The sequence below is a fragment of the Pan troglodytes genome, chromosome 10 (assembly GCF_028858775.2).
Source record: "Pan troglodytes isolate AG18354 chromosome 10, NHGRI_mPanTro3-v2.0_pri, whole genome shotgun sequence".
Lineage (NCBI taxonomy): Eukaryota > Metazoa > Chordata > Mammalia > Primates > Hominidae > Pan > Pan troglodytes.
In genome coordinates this window covers 131792777-131811878 of record NC_072408.2, presented here as the reverse complement: position 1 = coordinate 131811878, position 19102 = coordinate 131792777, and the positions used below count along the sequence as shown (strand labels likewise).

Below are 19102 nucleotides of genomic sequence, written 5' to 3'. Positions count from 1 at the left end.
GATTTTTAAAGACTCCAGGTGTTAATGATGCTGAAATTTTATTAGAGTCTCACTTCCCTTCTTAAGAGAGGGTCGTGATGGCAAATGCATAACACACTCGTTTCCTTTCCCAGCGAGCAGAGATGCTACAGAAGCTGAGTGAAGTCCAGGCTTCCGAAGCTGAGATGAGACTCTTTTATACCACTTCCAAGCTAGGCACTGGGGACCGCATGTACCACACCAAAGAGTGAGTTGGCCAGTCCTTTCCTAACCCTGCCCTCCCTCCAGGGCCCCCTAGGGAGGGCGCACAGGTTATGGGGTCCTCTGGGGGTGGAACATTTGAGAAAATACCTTTATGGTGGCCTGAGTGGCTGAAAATTCATTGTCATCCTAAATGCCTCTAGTGGGTAAAGGCCACAGTTGCTGCTGAACCTTCTGCGACACACAGGACAGCAAAGTTTCTCGCTCCAGTGATGTCGGTGTTTTCCTGTGGTGTAGAGTCCCTTGTTACAGCTCTTCCAGCTTTTGTGCAGCTGATTAGGCCAGAAATTGCCATTAGGTGGTCAAGGGCTGGATTTGGCCCATCAGTGGGTTTGGTTTGGTTTGTGTTGTGTTTTTTTTTGTTTTTTTTTTTTTGAGACAGAGTCTTGCTTTGTCACCCAGGCTGGAGTGCAATGGCGTGATCTCAGCTCACCGCAACCTCCACCTCCCAGGTTCAAGCGATTCTCCTGCCTCAGCCTCCCAAGTAGCTGGGATTACAGGCATGCACCACCAAGCCCGGCTAATTTTGTATTTTTAGTAGAGACGGGGTTTCTCCATGTTGGTCAGGCTGGTCTCGAACTCCCAACCTTGGGTGATCTGCCCGCCTCGGCCTCCCAAAGTGCTGGGATTACAGGCGTGAGCCACCGCGCCCGACTGGTTTGTGTCGTTTTTTAAGGCATGAGTGCTGTTTGCCAATATGTTAGCTTCCTGGCGCTGCCATAACAAATTACTGCAAACAGCGGTGGCTTAGAACAACCAAGCCAGAAGGGTGCCGTGGCTCATACCTGTAATCCTAGCACTTTGGGAGGCCGAGGCGGGTGGATCACCTGAGGTCAGGAGTTTGAGACTAGCATGGCCAACATGGTGAAACCCTGTCTCCACTAAAAATACAAAAATTAGCTGGGCATGATGGCTCATGCCTGTGGTCTCAGCTACTCTGGCGGCTGAGGTGGGAGGATCACCTGAGCCTGGGAGGTTGAAGCTACAGTGAGCCGTGATTGCACCACTGCACTCCGTCCTGGGCGACAAGGTGAATTCATGTTCCCACCTAGTCTCGACTAGTTGGACGATCCGGCCACACCAGCAGTGTCCCCACCAAGCTGCTGACCCTTAAATGGCCTGTGTGCCCCTCCCACCCAGTCCCACCCCACTCTGTGGTCTCCTCAGCCTATGCTGCTCATTTACATGAGGCCTGACTGGTGCCTGTGAGCACTGTCAGTTAGTGACTGTTTATCGAGTGCAGAGACTGTCCCAGGCTCTCCGCTAGGCCCTGGGGATAGAGCAGTGCACAGAAATAAAGTCCTTTCTCTTAAGGAGCTTCCCAGTGTCATGGCGGGAGATGTAATCGTGGGAAGTCATCAGGTGAGTGCATCTGTGTCCCGCGCTGGGAAGCACTGAGCAGAAAATGAAGCAGGGAAGAGCGAGGTGGAGGGAGAAGGGAGAGATGTGGGGTCTGTGTGTGGTCAGGGAGTCTCCCTGACAGCTAGTGCTTAATCAGAGGCTTAAGTGGAGTGAGAGGAGGTATCTGCAGGAAGGGCATTTCAGGGAGTGGAACAGCAGGTGCAAAGTCCCTGAGGCAGAAAGGGGTGTGGCCTTGGAGTCCTGACCTCTGGGATTGAGGTGGGGCCTCTGTGCCTGAAGTCTCTGCTATCTCAACAGGAAGGCTGACGAGGTGGTAGCCCCGGGCCAGGAGAAGATCAGCAGCCTCAGCGGTGCCCACCGGAAGCGTCGCCGCTGGCCCTCAGCTGAGGAGGAGGAGGAGTCGGAATCGGAGCTGGAGGAGGAGTCGGAGCTGGACGAGGACCCAGCTGCTGAGCCGGCTGAGGCTGGTGTGGGGACCACCGTGGCACCTCTGCCGCCAGCTCCAGCACCCAGCAGTCAGCCCGTGCCGGCTGGGATGACTGTTCCTCCTCCTCCAGCTGCAGCCCCACCACTGCCCAGGGCCCTGGCTAAGCCCGCCGTCTTCATCCCTGTGAACCGCTCCCCGGAAATGCAGGTTCGCCACCCCGTGTTTGTGATTAAGAATCTAGGTTAGCGGGCAAGGGGCGCACAGAGGGCGTCCTGGTGAAGTGGGGCAAGGGCATCCCTTCTCTGTGCCTCCATGTCCCCATCTGGGAAAGGGGAGAGTGACTGCACCTCCCTTGAGGCTGTGGCAGGGATTGGTGCGCGAGGAGGATCACAGTGCAGGGCGGGTGTCTGGCGGCACGCCTGGCAGGCTCGGGGCCCTGGAGGTCGGTGGCAGTAGCTTCATCGCCACTGCCCTCTGACCAGCGGGCCTGGCCTGGGCTGCCCCGATCCAGACAAGAGTTTGGGCTGTGAATCAGTTGACCCGAAATGAAGTGCTGATTCCCCTGCTCTCCAGCTCACTTCCCGCGCATCTGTAAAATGGGAATATTCCGGCTACTGAAGGGGCTCCCCCTCTCTGTGCCTGTTTCCTTCCTGGTACAATGAGTGTCTCACTGGGTTGTGATGACAATGAAAGGATTTGGGGCATGGAAAGCCCACAGCCCACGTAGGAACTCTGGATCCCTAGAGGAGTAATGTTGGCTGTTGAATGGAATTGGGATCCTGCTTCTAAGTACATTTTTCTGCTTTTATAAGTCTTCATCAGGGTAAGCTGACCGCTCTAGCAAATGACCCCAAAGTGCCAGTGGCTTCACACCACAAACGTTTGCTTCTAGGTGATGTCATCACCCAGTGCCATCTGGTGGCAAGGAGGGTGTGGGGTTCTGCTCCGCGCGGTCACTCAGGGGCTTGGCCTCCTCCATCCCGTGTCCCTGCCATCCCTTGGGACTTCAGTTCCTGCTTTTCTTTGTGAATTTTTCCCTATTCGTATCCTGTCCATATTCCTAAGCAATACATACCGTAGGTTTGCCTGTATTTAAAAGTGGCATCATGTCCTTTACGTTATTCCAGTTTGCTTTTTTGTTACTCAGCATTATATCTTGGGATACATCCATGTTGATGCAGGCAGCTGAGGCTCATTTACTTTTTCCCCACTGCTATCGAGTATTCCACGGTGTGAATATAGCGCAGGATGAGTATTCTGTTGCTGGATAGTTGGTTGTTTTAGCTTTTTGCTGTTATCTTCACTGCTGTTTTTGTTGTTTGTTCGTTTGAAACAGGGTCTCACTCTGTCACCCAGGCTAAAGTGCAGAGGTTTGATCTCAGCTGACTGCAACCTCCGCCTCCGAGGCTCAAGTGACCTTCCTGCCTCACCCTCCCAAAGAGCCTGGGACTGTGGGCACACGCTACTACGCTTGGCTAACTTTGTATTTTTTTTGTAGAGACGGGGTTTTGCCATGTTGCCCAGGCTGGTCTTGAACTCCCAAGCTCAGGCAACTCCCAAACTCAGGCAATCTGCCCACTTTGGCCTCCTAAAGTGCTGGGATTACAGGCATGAGCACATGACTGGCCTTCACTGCTGTTTTAAACGTTCTTGTCCCTCTCCTATGAGCGCATGTGCAGAAGTTTCTCTTGGGCAGTGTTTGCAAATGACGTGATAGCCATCTCTGGGTCATGAATTGAGTAGCTTTTAATCTTTTCTTTTTTTTTTTTTTGAGACAGTGTCTTGTTCTGTTACTCAGGCTGGAGTGCAGTGGTGTGATCACAGTTCACTGCAGCCTCTACCTCCTGGGCTCAAGCGGTCCTCCCACCTCAGCCTCCTGAGTAGCTGGCACTACAGATATGTGCCACCATGCCTGGCTAACTTTTTTATTTTTATGTTTTTGTAGAGACAGAGTCTGGCTATGTTGCCCAGGCTGGTCTTGAATTCCTGACCTCAAGCAATCCTCTGCCTTGTCCTCTCAAGTTGCTGGGATTACAGGCGTGAGCCATCATGCCTGGCCTCATATTTTTTAAAAAAACAAATGGAGGCCAGGCACGATGGCTCACGCCTGTAATCCCAACACTTTGGGAGGCCGAGGCGGGTGGATCACCTGAGGTCAGGAGTTTGACACCAGCCTGGCCAACGTGGTGAAACCCCGTCTCTACTGAAAATACAAAAATTAGCCGGGCATGGTGGTGGGTGCCTGTAATCCCAGCTACTCAGGAGGCTGAGGCAGGAGAATCACTTGAACCCAGGAGGTGGAGGTTGCAGTGAGCCAAGATCACACTATTGCGCTCCAGCCTGGACAACAAGAGTGAAACTCTGTCTCAAAAAGTAAATAAATACAACAAGTGGAATAAAATAGAATAGAAATAGAACAAAAATTAAGAATATGAGCTTGTTGGCCAGGCATGGTGGCTCATGCCTGTAATCCCAGCACTTTGGGAGGCCGAGGTGGGCAGATCACCTGAGGTCAGGAGTTCAAGACCAGCCTGGCCAACCTGGTGAAACCACATTTCCACTAAAAATACAAAAATTAGCTGGGCGTGGTGGCATGTGCCTGTAATCCCAGCTACTCGGGAGGCTGAGGCGGGAGAATCGCTTGAACCCGGGAGGCAGAGGTTGCAGTGAGCCGAGATCGCGCCATTGCATACACCTTAGGGTGAGCCATGTTTCACAGAACTGTTCCTTCCATATATGATACATATACATGCCTGTGTGTGTACTGAGTCATGATATAAAATGTGTTTCTTTCCATGAGTCACAGGAAAAAATGTAGAAAGCCCCTGCTCTGGAATATGTACCTAGGAGAGGAACTGCAGGGCCACACATCTTAACTTTGAGAAAATTTGCACCAGATTATTTATCGAAGTGGCTGGGCCGTCAATTGAGACTCCTGCCAGCAACAGCCGAGGGTTCCCATATCTCTGAGAGACTGCTCTGCCCCACCCAAGCTGTGCCTGGGGATGTCAGTCCTGGCGTCCTGAAGGATGTGATCCCTGTCTCTGTCTCTCCTGGACCATGGCTCCTGGTCCCCTCCCCAGCTGTCAGGGCCTCTGTTCCCCAGCAGGCACATCTGTTCAGCACCCATGTGTCAGCTGCCACCTTCCTGGAGGTCCCATCACTGTCTATAGTCTTGCTGCTCCCTAAGTGCTGACTTCCTCTCCTTCCAGGAGGAACGGCTGAAGCTCCCAATTCTCTCCGAAGAGCAAGTAATCATGGAGGCTGTGGCCGAGCACCCCATCGTCATCGTGTGTGGTGAGACCGGCAGCGGGAAGACCACACAGGTGCCTCAGTTTCTCTATGAAGCAGGCTTCAGCAGGTAGGGGCTGGACACCGGGTTCTCTCTGGGTCCCTCAGTGACACTGGAGATGCCCTGAAAGGTCGATAAGAGCCTGGGCTCCCCAGGATCCAATCCTGGATCTGCCCTGTGCATGCTGTGTGACTTCAGACAAGCTACTTAACCTCTCTGGGCCCCAGCTGTGAGATGAGAATAATAGCGCCTACTTCACAAGGTTGTCGTGTGGATTAAGTGAGTGAACTTGCATAGCACACTTAATTCCTGGCACGTAGAGCTATGTGCTTACTATTTTCTTTTTTCCTTTTTTTTTTTTTTTTGAGACAGCGTCTCGCTGTGTCACCCCGGCTGGAGTACAGTGGTGTGATCTTGGCTCACTGCAACTCCGCCTCCCGGGTTCAAGCGATTCTCCTGCCTCAGCCTCCTGAACAGGTGGGATTACAGGCGCCCGCCACCACACCCAGCTAATTTTTGTATTTTTAGTAGAGACAGGGTTTCTTTTTTTTTTCTTTTTTCTTTTTATTATTATTTTTTTTGAGACGGAGTTTCACTCTGTTGCCCAAGCTGGAGTGTAGTGGCGCGATCTCGGCTCACTGCAAGCTCCGCCTCCCGGGTTCACACCATTCTCCTGCCTCAGCCTCCCGAGTAGCTGGGACTACAGGCGCCCATCACCACGCCCAGCTAATTTTTTTGTATTTTTAGTAGAGACGGGGTTTCACCATGTTAGCCAGGATGGTCTCGATCTCCTGACCTCGTGATCCGCCTGCCTCGGCTTCCCAAAGTGCTGGGATTACAGGCATGAGCCACTGTGCCCGGCCAAGAGACAGAGTTTCACCGTGTTGGTCAGGCTGGTCTCAAACTCCTGACCTCATGTGATCCACCCACCTCGATCTCCCAAAGTGCTGGGATTACAGGTGTGAGCCACCCCGCCCAGCCTGTGCTTACTATTTTCACTGTGTAGCCTGCTATTGGCACTTTTGACCCATGTGTGTTGGGGTCCCCAAGACCATGCTCAGGTTCGGTGATTGACCGGGGACTCCCAGGACTCAGCATGTTACCCTGCACATGGCTATGGTATATTACAGCGAAGGACGCGGTCAGCAGAGGGCAGTGGTACCTGGGGTGTTCTGGGGAAGCCCAGCTCCAGCTTCCAGATTCCCCTCCTGGTGGACTCACACAGGACGCACTGGATTCTCCAGTAGCCACCTGTGGCCATACAGGAACTATCCTCCACCAGGGAAGCTTGTTAGAGATTCAGGGTCCACGGCTGTTACTGGGGTCGCCTAAGCCCGCCCTGCCTGGCAGGAACGAAATCCTAGATGCCTAAAAGGAAAGCAGGTGTCCGGCATAAACCACCCTGTTTGCACAAACAGGCTGGGCACAGTGGGCCCCGCATTTACAGGGAATGGAAGGAGCTCTCCTGTTGTACAGGTTCAGGCACCCAGCGAGGGCCAGCCCCGTCAGCAGCCTTTCGAGGGAGAGCAGCTGCAGGTCTGTGGCGTTAATGTTCCCACAGAGCTGGGACCAGCCACCCATTGGCTTGGCGGGTTCCTGTGTCTGGAGGAGCTTATGCTTGACTGGCGTAAACAGAGCTCCCAGCCTGGTTCCCCCAGGCCCCGTTCCTTCTAGCGGCTGCCTGGTGTCGGCTGCATGGTGAATGTCGAACCGTTTTCTATGTGTTGTTGGCCTTTGGGCTGTTCCGTTTGCTGTTAAAAGTAGTGCAGCCTGGCACTGTTTCCCACCGCCCCTGGGTGAGCGCCAGGTCAGTATGGCAAATCTTGCTGTGGAACTGCATGAGGCTTTGGGATGAACAGGTGGGGCTGCACACTGTTGATGGCCATGTTCTTCCTCCTCCAGTGAAGACAGCATCATCGGTGTCACGGAGCCCCGCCGAGTGGCCGCCGTGGCCATGTCCCAGCGAGTGGCCAAGGAGATGAATCTGTCCCAGCGGTGAGGGCTCTACTTCCCTGGGGCGGACTATGGGGTGGTCCTGTGGCCTTGCCCAGATGTGGGAAGCCCAGGAGGAGGTGAGCAGCATCTGTGCCGAGGGTGCTGGGTGGAGTGTCACCTCTGCATGTAGCACTGGGAATCATTGTGGGAGAGAACTTTCCAGGACCTGCCCAAGCAGGGGGCCTCCAAGCAAGCTTACATCCTGCACAGTGTGCCGAGGGGACAGAGTGGCCCATCCAGGGGCTCAAGAACAGAGCAGGGGGCCAGATGCAGGCAGTCACGGAGCTAGTACCTAGCATTGCCGGGTTAATCTAAAACTCAAGGTTCTAAAGTACAAAATCTTGGCCGGGTGTGGTGGCTCACGCCTGTAATTCCAGCGCTTTGGGAGGCCAAGGCGGGCAGATCACCTGAGGTCGGGAATTCGAGACCAACCTGACCAACATGGAGAAACCCTGTCTCTACTAAAAATACAAAATGAGCCAGGTGTGGTGGCACATGCCTGTAATCCCAGCTACTCGGGAGGTTAAGGCAGGAGAATCACTTGAACCCAGGAGGCAGAGGTTGCCGTAAGCCAAGATCGCACCATTGCACTCCAGCATGGGCAAGAAGAGTGATACTCTGTCTCAAAAAAAAAAAAAATCTTCAGGCGGTAGGTCTGTAGGACTTGCTTTGGAAAGCAGCCTTGAACAGGCAGATATAGCACTTGCTTTACAATGGCTGGGAGCATATGTTTATAATGCAGAGGCCTGTGTCTAACATGTCCAGCATGGTCTAAAATCCAGAAGGCACAAAAGAGCACAGAGTGAGAGCCTGCCTCATCTGCCCACTCAGCAGATGTTACTAGGCAGCATCTAGTGTGCCAGGCCCGTCCTGGGCTCTCAGGACGTGGTGGTGGACCAGACAGAGCCACCAGCCCCCGGGTCAGCATGCCAGTTGGGGGACTTGTTGTCTTTGTACGTTAGGCTCGGAGGAAGCTAAGGCAGGGATGGAGTACTGGGGGCCCCTTCTCACCCAATGCCCTGCCTCCTTTCCAGGAGCAGCCACCACTGCCCATCTCCTGCACGTCCTCCTGGACAATTCTGTGCATAGTCAGCGTGCGTCTAGAAAAAGCTGCCTCATTCTCTTTTTGACTTGTTAAATATTATAAAAATTTGGGGACTGGGTGGCCAGGTGTGGTGGCTCATGCCTGTAATCCCAGCACTTTGGGAGGCCGAGGCAGGTGGATCATGAGGTCAGGAGATCGAGACCATCCTGGCTAACACGGTGAAACCCCGTCTCTTGAAAAAACTACAAAAAATTAGCCGTGCGCAGTGGCGGGTGCCTGTAATGCTAGCTACTCGGGAGGCTGAGGCAGGAGAATGGCGTGAACCCAGGAGGCAGAGCTTGCAGTGAACCGAGATTGAGATAGCACCACTGCAGTCTGGCCTGGGCGAAAGAGCGAGACTCCGTCTCAGAAAAAAAAAAAAAATTTGGGGACTGGGCATGGCGGCTCACGCCTGTAATCCCAGGACTTGGCGGCTCACGCCTGTAATCCCAGGACTTTGAGAGGCCGAGGCAGGCGGATCACCAGAGGTTGGGAGTTTGTGACTAGCCTGACAAACATGAAGAAAACCCATCTCTACGAAAAATACAAAAAAATTAGGTGGGTGTGGTGGCACATGCCTATAATCCAGCTATTCAGGAGGGTGAGGCAGAAGAATCGCTTGAACCCGAGAGGCAGAGGTTGCCATGAGCCGAGATCACGCCATTGCACTTCAGCCTGGACAACAAGAGTGAGACTCCATCTCAAAAAAAAAAAAAAAAAAAAGGGTGGGGGGGCGCATATACATAAGTAGAAAGGATAGTATAATGAGCCCCCAGGTACCCAAGACCCAGTTGTAATAATTGTCAACTCTTGCCCTACCCTGTTGGGTCTGTACTCTCCTCCTGGCCCCCCTCCCCCCCACTGTTTAGAAGCAAATCTTAGGTATCTTATTTTATCCTCAATATTTTGCTGTACAGATCTGAGAGATAAGAACTAATTTTTTTTTTTTCTTTTTTGAGACGGAGTTTCACTTTGTCACACAGGCTGGAGTTCAGTGGTGCGATCTTGGCTCACTGCAACCTTTGCCTCCTGGGTTCAAACGATTCTCCTGCCTCAGCCTCCCGAATAGCTGGAATTGCAGGTGCCCGGCTAATTTTTGTAGTTAGTAGAGATGGGGTCTCACCATGTTGGCCAGGCTGGTCTTGAACTCCTCACCTCAGGTGATCCACCCACCTCGGCCTCCCAAAGTGCTGGGTTTACAGGCGTGAGCCATTTTTTGTTTTTTGAGATGGCTCTGTTGCCCAGGCTGGAGTGCAGTGGTGCCATCTTTGCTCAGTGCAGCCTCAACCTCTTGGGCACAAGTAATTCTCCCACCTCAGCCTCCTGAGTAGCTGGGACTACAGGTGCACACCACCACACCAGATTAATTTTTGAATTAAGACAAGGACTTTTTGTGAAACACATACAGCTGCAGTACCCCGATGACAGTTGCCAAGTCTGTGAAGTCTCTGGAACACACTCCAGCCCATGTGCAGGTCTCCCCAGCGCCTCCTGGCATAGTCGCCATCCGAGGAGGGCTCTGGCCGAGGTGTTCAGGGCCTGGCTCCTCAGTTGCCCTTAACAGCTCCTTCCCTTCCCTTCAGAAACCAGGATTTTGGAGGGGGAGAGTGGACTGGGGAGATGTCTGGGACTTGTTTCAGGTTGCTGGCGGGCCCTGCCCTCAAGCCGCCTGCCTGCTCCACGGCCTGCCTTGTAGTGGCCCCGTGGCGACAGCCCCAGCCAGGCACGGCTCTGCCCTAACCCGAACTCTGCCCATACAGGGTCGTCTCCTACCAGATCCGGTATGAAGGAAACGTGACAGAGGAGACCAGAATCAAGTTCATGACGGATGGTGTGCTGCTCAAAGAAATCCAGAAGGTTGGTTGCGGATCCTGGCTCACAGAGCAAGGCCAGTGGGCATGGGGGTGGGGTGCTAGGATGTCACCTGGGATATGAGCAGCCGGCAAGCCACCTGTTGATCCAGCACTCCCACGGTGCTGCTGTGTGACTTTGGGCGAGTTACTTAACCTCTCCAAGCTCAGTTTCTTGATGAGTATGTTGGTGCATTCCTTAGAGAATCATTTTGAAGCGGAAGTTGTAGAGTGCATGCTGACAGCTTAGCACAGTGGCCCGTACCTAGAAGGTGCTCGTGAAATGTGAACTTGTATTTTTATTGTGACTGACTCACAGAGTTCACGCCTTGCCGGGGGTGTACTGAAAGCCTGTGGTGTGCAGGCTCTGCCCCGCGGCGGGTCCAGACACAGCCCCCTCTTGGGAGCTTCGAGTCCAGTTGCGTTTGGTGAGGGGCAGCACCAGACTCGGAGTGGGGTACCAGCCTCAGGCTGAGGGAAAGGGGAGGGGCCGCTGGGGCTTGCCCTTGAGCGTCTTCACGGTCCCTGGCCTCAGAAGCTGCGTCCCAAGGACTTTCCGTTTGTAAATCGGAACCCCAGCTGCTGCCTCCCTAGTCAGCCCACTTGGGCCTTGGGGAAGCACCCCATGCTTCCTAGGGAGCCGGCCATTCGGTCAAGTGGGTGGCATGCGTGTCCAGAGAGCATGCAGGGCCCGGGTGGGGGACTGCTGTCTGGTGAAGAAGCTGTGCTCCGTGCTGGCTGTGACGTCCCCTTGGGCAGGGCCATTCTCCCAGGGGGATGGCAAAGGTGATTCCAGCCCTCCTGGCTTTGAAGCCACTGGGACTCCTGGGGGTGGCGGTGGATGCAGTTTGGGTCTGGGTGGCCCCTGTCTGGGTGGCACCTGCTGTCCAACTGCCCACGGCCCCACCCCACATCTCATGTCCATTTCCCACCTGCCCTCCCACTCCGCGGGCATCTGAGTTGAGCAGCTCACCTCTGATGAAGAGCAGCTGCCCTTCCTCTAACACTGTCTCCTCAAGTGGGAGTTCTGGGACGTGAAGCGGCCCTTGGGGCTCAGGCTGGAAGGGTGGGCCTCACCCCGGACCTCCCCCCAGGACTTCCTGCTGCTGCGGTACAAGGTGGTGATCATCGACGAGGCCCACGAGAGGAGCGTGTACACGGACATCCTCATCGGCCTCCTGTCCCGCATTGTGACTCTCCGGGCTAAGGTAGCGCAGGAGGCGGGTGCTGGGGAGCCCCGAGCCCTGGCCGCCCCCCCCCAGCTCTGTCAGAGGCTTGGGCTTCCTTCACCTGTTCCCCGTTGTACCCTGGGCTGCTGCCATGAGCAGGTCCCCCGAGCACAAGGTCTCCCTGGGCCTAGGTCTAGGCCTAGTGCCAGGGCTATGAATCTTGGAACAGCCCCTGTGTGATCCCCTCCCCACCGCCCCAGTGCCAGCCTCATAAACTGGTGTCCTTCTCCCCATCCAAAGCAAGAGGCTCAGGAGAAGTGTTGATGCCTGGCCAGGCGCAATGGGGCTGGTTGATGAGGCCTCTGGGCCTCTGGGATCAGCAGAGCGGGTGGGCCTGCCCAGCCAAGGGCCAGGCTCCCGGAGCTCTGAGAGGGGCTCCCCAGGGCCTCTTTCTCCATCTCCCTGCCCCAGCCTGACACAGGGGCCTGCTGAGTTGGTGGGTGCCACCCTGGGGCGCGGCTTCATGCAGTAGGCCTGTCTCACCCTCTCGGCGGGGAGAGGGGCCTGCGCTCTACATGTGCCACGAGCCTGGCCACATTCAAGGCCCTGAAAATCAACAGTGAACAAGACGCTGTCTTGTTCTAACAGTTCCTGCCCTCCTGGGGCCTCCACTTCAGCAAGGGTGGCAGGCAGGACGCAGACTCAGAGTATGTGAGCCAGTGACACACAAAGCCGAGGGCAGTGGAGGGAGGACACAGGGCTAGTGAGGGCTTCACCCGAAAAGTGACCTCTGAGCTCAAGTGGAAGGCTGAATGAGGGAGGGAGTGAGCGGCGTGCATTGCAGAGCGAGGAGAAGTCTGACTGGAGGAGAGCAATGCAAAGGTCCTGAGGTGGGCGTCTGCCTGGTGCCTTTTTTCTTTTGGTAACAAGCTTTATTGGGCTGTGATTCACATTTCATATCATTCATCTGTTCAAATGTACAATTCAGTGGTTTTTAGTCCGTTCACAGAGTGTGCAGCCATCACCACAGTTTTATATTTTGTCACTCATCAATCCAAAAAGAAACCCTAGGCCGGGCACGGTGGCTCACGCCTGTAATCCCAGCACTGTGGGATGCTGAGGCGGGTGGATCACTTGAGGTCAGGAGTTCAAGACCAGCCTGGCCAACATGGTGAAACCCTGTCTCTACTAAAAAAACGAAAAATTAGCCAGGCCTGGTGGCGCACACCTGTAATCTCAACTACTCAGGAGGCTGAGGCACTCACTTGAACCCAGCAGGTGGAGCTTGCAGTGAGCCGAGATCGCGCCACTGCACTCCAGCCTGGGTGAGAAAGCGAGACTTCATCTGAAAAACAAAAACAAAAAGAAACGCTATGCCTTTTATGGTTTTTTGTTGTGGTGGTTTTTGTTTTTTTTTTCGAGGCAGGGTCTCATTGTCACTGAGGCTGGAGTGCAGCGGTGCAATCACAGCTCACTGCAACCCCGACCTTCTGGGCTTAAGGAATCCTTTTGCCTCAGCCTCCCAAGAAGCTGGACCATGGTCACTCTGTGTGTAACCATTTGCAAATGATTTCCCCCAGCGGCTGCAGAATTCCATGGTACTTCCCCACCAGCAGTGTCAGAGCTTCCAGTTTCTCCACATCCTGCCAGCACTTGTCGTTTTCCATTTCTGTTATTCTAGACATCCCTGTGGGTGGACAGTGACACCTCACTGTGGCCTTGGTTTATGTCTTTGGGGGCCATCAGGGAGTCTAGAGTGGCCAAGCAGAGAGGGTGAGGTGGGGTCCGGAAGGCACGGGGGTGAGGCAGACAGGGACGGTCACTGTGGGGCAAGAGAGGGGCCTGTGCTGGGTGTCCTGCCTCCCACAGAGGTGCTTTGGCCACTCCTTAGCTTCTGGGTTTGGGGTTTCGTAGCAGCAAAGGCAGCAAGAGCTTGAAGCAGAGCTCACCATGAGGCCATTAGGCATTGCTGAGCGCCTGGGGACCAGGGAGCTCCCGGGAGCTCTCTCCCACCCCCCACAGACCCCAGAGAATCAGGCAGCTCTTCCCTGAGCCCCCGGCACAGACACTCAGTCAATCTTGGTGTCAGGTAGGAGCTGGGTTGGGTGGGCCCCAGTCTCAGCCCACCTGCCTCATATTCTACCATCAAAGCCTGACTCTGAATGACCCCCTGGAACAAGCCACCGACCTGGGAGCGGCAGGTCCCACTATTGACTCACTTTCTCCAAGGAGCCTTTGGCATCCAGAAAGGGGCAGAGGGTGGGGGCTGGAAACGGGGTGGGCAGCAGGGCACCCCCATGCCGATTTCCCAGGCTTCAGACCCACCTGCGGTCCTGGGGCCATGGTCACTGAGCCTGTCCTTCTGCAGAGGAACCTGCCACTCAAGCTGCTCATCATGTCGGCCACGCTGCGGGTGGAGGACTTCACCCAGAACCCGCGGCTCTTCGCCAAGCCGCCCCCGGTCATCAAGGTAACACAGGGTCCCATGTCCTCTGTGAGCTTGGATGGCACAAGGACGCCCTGGTGTCGGGAGCCCCCTGAGAGACCTCACTTGGTCACAGGGGGGATTGACAGCAGCTTGGAGCGGGTGTTAGAAACCTTGATTCGGAATAATGGGGAAAGGGAAGGCAGCCCTGGGCCGAAGCTCGTGCCCCCCCACTCCCCATGCCTTCCTGGGCGTCCCACAGGTGGAATCTAGGCAGTTCCCAGTGACTGTGCATTTCAACAAGCGGACACCGCTGGAAGACTACAGTGGCGAGTGCTTCCGGAAGGTCTGCAAGATCCACCGGATGCTGCCTGCAGGTGAGGCCCTGGCCAGGTCAGGGGAAAGAAGCCTCCCTTCCTAAACCCTCGCTGAAGGCACGAGTGTGGGAGGGCCCATCTCCGAGTGGCTCAGAAAAGTCCCTTGACCCTGCCAGGCCTCGGCTTCCTCACTTATTCCAGAGTGTTCATGACACCTGTCTGGCCTTATTCCACTCAAAATACTATGAGGCTTCAGCAGCTACCAGATGGTGGAGCTTGCCATCTGTCCCCATCTGATAAGCAGAAAAACCCACAGGGCCCAGGCCAGTGCTGGCAGGTGACCATAGACATTGTAGGGGAACAGGCACATCCCCCCGAGAGTCACGGATACCCTTCACAGTTCTGCCTTGTCCCCATCATACCTGCTCCGTTACCCACCTCATGTTACTGAAATGGATGTGACCTTTCTGTGTGAATAGATTGTGATCGCTTCCAGCCAGACTTTTTTTTTTTTCATACGGAGTTTTACTCTTGTTGCCCAGGCTGGAGTGCAGTGGCGGATCTTGGCTCACTGCAACCTCCACCTCCCGGGTTCAAGTGATTCTCCTGCCTCAGCCTCCCAAGTAGCTGGGATTACAGGTCCCACACTGTTCGCACACTGCCACGCCCGGCTAATTTTTTGTATTTTAGTAGAGATGGGGTTTCATCATGTTGGCCGGGCTGGTCTCGAACTCCTGACCTCAGGTGAGCTGCCTGCCTCAGCCTCCCAAGGTGCTGGAATTACAAGTGTGAGCCACTGCACCCAGCCTAGCCAGAGACTCTTGTGTGCCGAATTCGGGCCCAAGGCTGGCTTTCTTCATGTTAGGGAGGCAAGGAGCCATGGGGGTGCTTCCCAACAAGCTTGACCTCGTCCTTCAAGGAAGCCGAGGTTGCTGCTTCATGATGCTCTGTCCTTGCTCTGCTTACGGCCTTTCGGGGCTCCCATCCATTCTCTGGGAGACTGGGGCTGGCGGGAGGTGAGGCTGGAGCTTGGGCAGTGAGCCTTCCTGCAGCCTCAGGTCTCAGGGCAGCCGCGGCGCTATCACTGTTGTGAGTGTGGTGTGCAGGGTTCCATGTGAGCACGCTTCTCAGGGCTTTTGGGTCTGTTCCTGGGAGTGATGCTGCTGGGCTGTGCAGTCGCCGTGTTTGTTGAACTCCCTGGCGGCAGCTGCTTCAGTCTGGGCGTGCTGCCCCCTGCTCATCTATGTCTGTGTACTCCTGTCCTCCCCCATTATCCCTGGAACCTTGCCTCTCAGAGCATGGCTTGGCAGGTGCTTTTGCTAAGCAAATGTTTGTGAGTGACTGATGGATAACAGAGGGGCCCATTCTTTCCACAGGTGGCATCCTGGTGTTCCTGACGGGGCAGGCTGAGGTGCATGCGCTGTGCCGCAGGCTCAGGAAGGCTTTCCCACCCTCCAGAGCCCGGCCACAAGGTAAAGAGGACGCCCCGACCAGCACTCTGCCCTGAGCAGCTGGGCTTGGCCTCGCGCTCCCTGGCTGGGGTGCAGCTCCCGCCTCTGAGCTTCTCTCTGGAAGCATCAGCACCTTTGCCATCCCCCACCTCACCCCCGAATAAATGGCCACCACTGAGTGGCCATGCCTTGAACAACAAAGAGCAGTGTGCTGGCGACCACGCCGGCCACAGACGCCTTTCTCCCCAACCTGCCCCTCTCCCAGAAAAGGACGACGATCAGAAAGACTCGGTGGAGGAAATGCGGAAGTTTAAGAAGTCAAGGGCCAGGGCCAAGAAGGCGCGGGCTGAGGTACGTCAGGGGCTGGCAGGGACTCCTGGAGAGTAAGGCTGCGTTGTCCAGGATGGCAGCTGCCAGCCCCATGTGGCTGCTTAGGTTTAAGTGTAATTGGAATAAAATGAAGTTAAAAATCCAGTTCCTGGTCAGGCACAGTGGCTCATGCCTGTAATTCCAGCACTTTGGGAGGCCAAGGTGGGAGGATCGCTTGAGGCCTAGAGTTTGAGACCAGCTTGGGCAACATGGTGAGACCATGTCTCTACAAAAAATTTTTTTAGGTTAATCCAGTGCAGTGGCGCATGCCTGTGGTCCCAGCTGCTCAGAGGCTGAGGTGGGAGAACCATCTGAGCCCAGGAGGTCAAGGCTGCAGTGAGCTGTGATGGTCCCACTGCACTCTAGCCTGGGCAACAAAGCGAGACTCTGTCTCAGAAAAGGAAAAGAAGGCCAGGCGTGGTGGCTACGCTTGTAATCCCAGCACTTTGGGAGACTGAGGCAGGTGGATCACCTGAGGTCAGGAGTTCAAGTCCAACCTGACCAACATGGCGAAACCCTGTCTCTACTAAAAATACAAAATTAGCCAGGCATGGTGGTGTGCACCTGTACTCCCAGCTACTCTGGGATGGCTGGGCTGGGAGGGGCTTTCCTCTAGCCTCTGCGTGAAGGCACCGTGGGTCTTGTGCTCCGTGATGGTAGCGTAAGCACTCAGCCGTCTCTGACTTGCCTGTTGCACTACCGATGTGTCAGGCAGCGATCCAGGTTCCTCGCGTGTGTTCACACAACCCTCCCACCAGCCTGGGAGACAAGGTCTATGATAGTCCCCAATGTTTAGGTGGGGAAATTCTGGCAGGAAGAGAGAATTATGTGGCCTGCCCCGGGTTGCATGGCCCATGGGTGTGGACCGGGGCTTCCATGCGAGGGCACCTGTCTTCCTGCACGTGCCACGTCCTCACACCCAGGATCCCTGCAGCCCAGGTGTCTATGTCTTGTTTGCCGTAGGTGCTGCCCCAGATCAACTTGGATCATTACTCGGTGTTACCGGCAGGCGAAGGCGATGAGGACAGGGAGGCAGAAGTGGATGAGGAAGAGGGGGCCCTGGACTCCGACCTCGATCTGGACCTGGGGGATGGCGGGCAAGATGGAGGTGTGGCCCGAGCACCGATTCCTGCTCATGTTCATTATCTCTGCCCTGAGGATGTGCCCAGAGCCCTTGTGGGCCCCCCGGGGGCCGGGGTTCTAGCAGCTTTGTCCCCGATGCTTCCTGAGTTCTTGAAACTGCCTGGCACGAGGAGGCCTCAAACATTTGCCATGTTGAATGTAATGGGGGCTGCCAACCCCTTGCTGAGGGACGCAGGCCTCCAGAGCCCGGGGGTGTTGCCCAGCTCTGTGTGCTCGCAGGGGCCCCCTGAATGCAGGCAGACCCAGTGCCCTGCTGTGCCCAGCCAGGGGCTGAGTGGGGCAGCAGAGAGTACCCCAGTACGGGCTCAGCCTGACCCCACCACAATGCTGCCAGGACACGAGGAGTGGAGTCAGGCCCCCGGGATCCATGCCAGGGGTTTGGAGGAGGAGATTATGCAGCACAGGGGTTCAGATCCGGTTCAGGGCAGCAGAGACAAGAGAGCCCCTGGGAACCTCTCAGCAGTTCCCCCAGGCTTGGCCTGGCTGGTCCCAAGGGGAGCCTCTGCAGCAGGGCAAAGAAAGGAGCTCTGGTGGAGAAGCCTGGGGGTGCAGGGCCGCTGTGGCCAGCTCCTGCCTGTGGGCATCTGTCCCGGCCTGGGTGCCAGTGACCTCTGCTTTCCCTCCAGGTGAGCAGCCGGATGCCTCCCTCCCGCTCCACGTGCTCCCGCTGTACTCTCTGCTGGCCCCAGAGAAGCAAGCACAGGTAACCGTGCTGGGCCGGTGCCCAGCTTTTGGGGCACTTTTAAGGGCATTACAGTGGGGTTGGTCAAGCCCTTGGTGGTCCTCTCCATCTGCTGTTTGATCAGCATCCCCAGAGTTTTGAGGAATATTGGGGTAGTTTTGGAGAATAGGGAACCCTCCCCCAAGGCACTGGGCCCCAGATGGGATGGCTTGTCCTTGCTACGTCTCCAGCACACCATCCTGGCTGGCTTTGTCCTTGAGCCTCCATTCCACGATTTCTTTTCTGATTCTGGTGTTTTCCTGCCATCCCTTCCGCGAATCCTAGGTCTTTAAGCCTCCACCAGAGGGGACTCGGTTGTGTGTTGTGGCCACCAATGTGGCCGAGACGTCTCTTACCATCCCTGGCATCAAGTACGTGGTGGACTGTGGGAAGGTCAAGAAGCGCTACTACGACCGTGTCACCGGCGTATCCTCCTTCCGTGTCACCTGGGTCTCCCAGGCATCAGCTGACCAGCGAGCGGGCAGAGCAGGACGGACAGAGCCCGGCCACTGCTACAGGTGGGTCACCCAGGCTCCTCCTCAGGGACGTTGGTGCCGCCTTGCAGTAGCCACTGAGGAACAAAGGAAGGATGCTGACCCCCACCTCCATCTGTAGTATGTTCCATGTCTTGCCGGGCCCCTGTGACTTTGGGGTGCTCCCCAGCCCTTTTGCTGGCTTTCAGATACTCACACTATTTCTTTTTTTTTTTTTTTTTTTTTTTTTTTGAGATGGAGTTTCACTCTTGTCACCCAGGCTGGAATGCAATGGCGTGATCTCGACTCACTGCAACCTCCACCTCCTACGTTGAAGCAATTCTCCTGCCTTAGCCTCCCAAATAGCTGGGATTACAGGTGTGCGCCACCACGCCCAGCTAATTTTTATATTTTTATTATATGTATTTATTTATTTTAATTTTTGTATTTTTAGTAGAGACGGGGTTTCAGCATGTTGGCCAGACTGGTCTCGAACTCCTGACTTCAGGTGAGCCACCATGCCTGGCCTACTCGCACTGTTTCTTTTTTTTTTTTTTTTTTTTTTTGAGACGAGTCTCGCTCTGTTGCCCAGGCTGGAGTGCAGTGGCGTGATCTTGGCTCACTGCAAGCTCCACCTCCCAGGTTCACGCCATTCTCCTGCCTCAGCCTCCCGAGTAGCTGGGACTACAGGCACCTGCCACCACGCCCGGCTAATTTTTTTTTTTTTTTTGTATTTTTAGTAGAGATGGGTTTTCACCGTGTTAGCCAGGATGGTCTCGATCTC

General features: G+C 55.3%; 1 protein-coding gene across 2 annotated transcripts in view; it reads left to right on the top strand.

Annotated features, from left to right (window-relative positions):
- DHX37 (DEAH-box helicase 37) overlaps positions 1–19102 on the top strand; it is a 43022-nt gene that overhangs the window by 6835 nt on the left and 17085 nt on the right. For both annotated transcript variants that reach the window (XM_016924608.4, XM_016924607.4), the window contains exons 3-15: positions 114–226; positions 1900–2236; positions 5242–5390; positions 7224–7316; positions 10161–10257; positions 11345–11458; positions 13788–13889; positions 14107–14221; positions 15538–15633; positions 15878–15963; positions 16945–17089; positions 17751–17827; positions 18131–18363. In XM_016924608.4, coding sequence (XP_016780097.4) covers positions 114–226; positions 1900–2236; positions 5242–5390; positions 7224–7316; positions 10161–10257; positions 11345–11458; positions 13788–13889; positions 14107–14221; positions 15538–15633; positions 15878–15963; positions 16945–17089; positions 17751–17827; positions 18131–18363 — 1757 coding nt within the window. The remainder of the gene's footprint in view (positions 1–113; positions 227–1899; positions 2237–5241; positions 5391–7223; positions 7317–10160; positions 10258–11344; positions 11459–13787; positions 13890–14106; positions 14222–15537; positions 15634–15877; positions 15964–16944; positions 17090–17750; positions 17828–18130; positions 18364–19102) is intronic.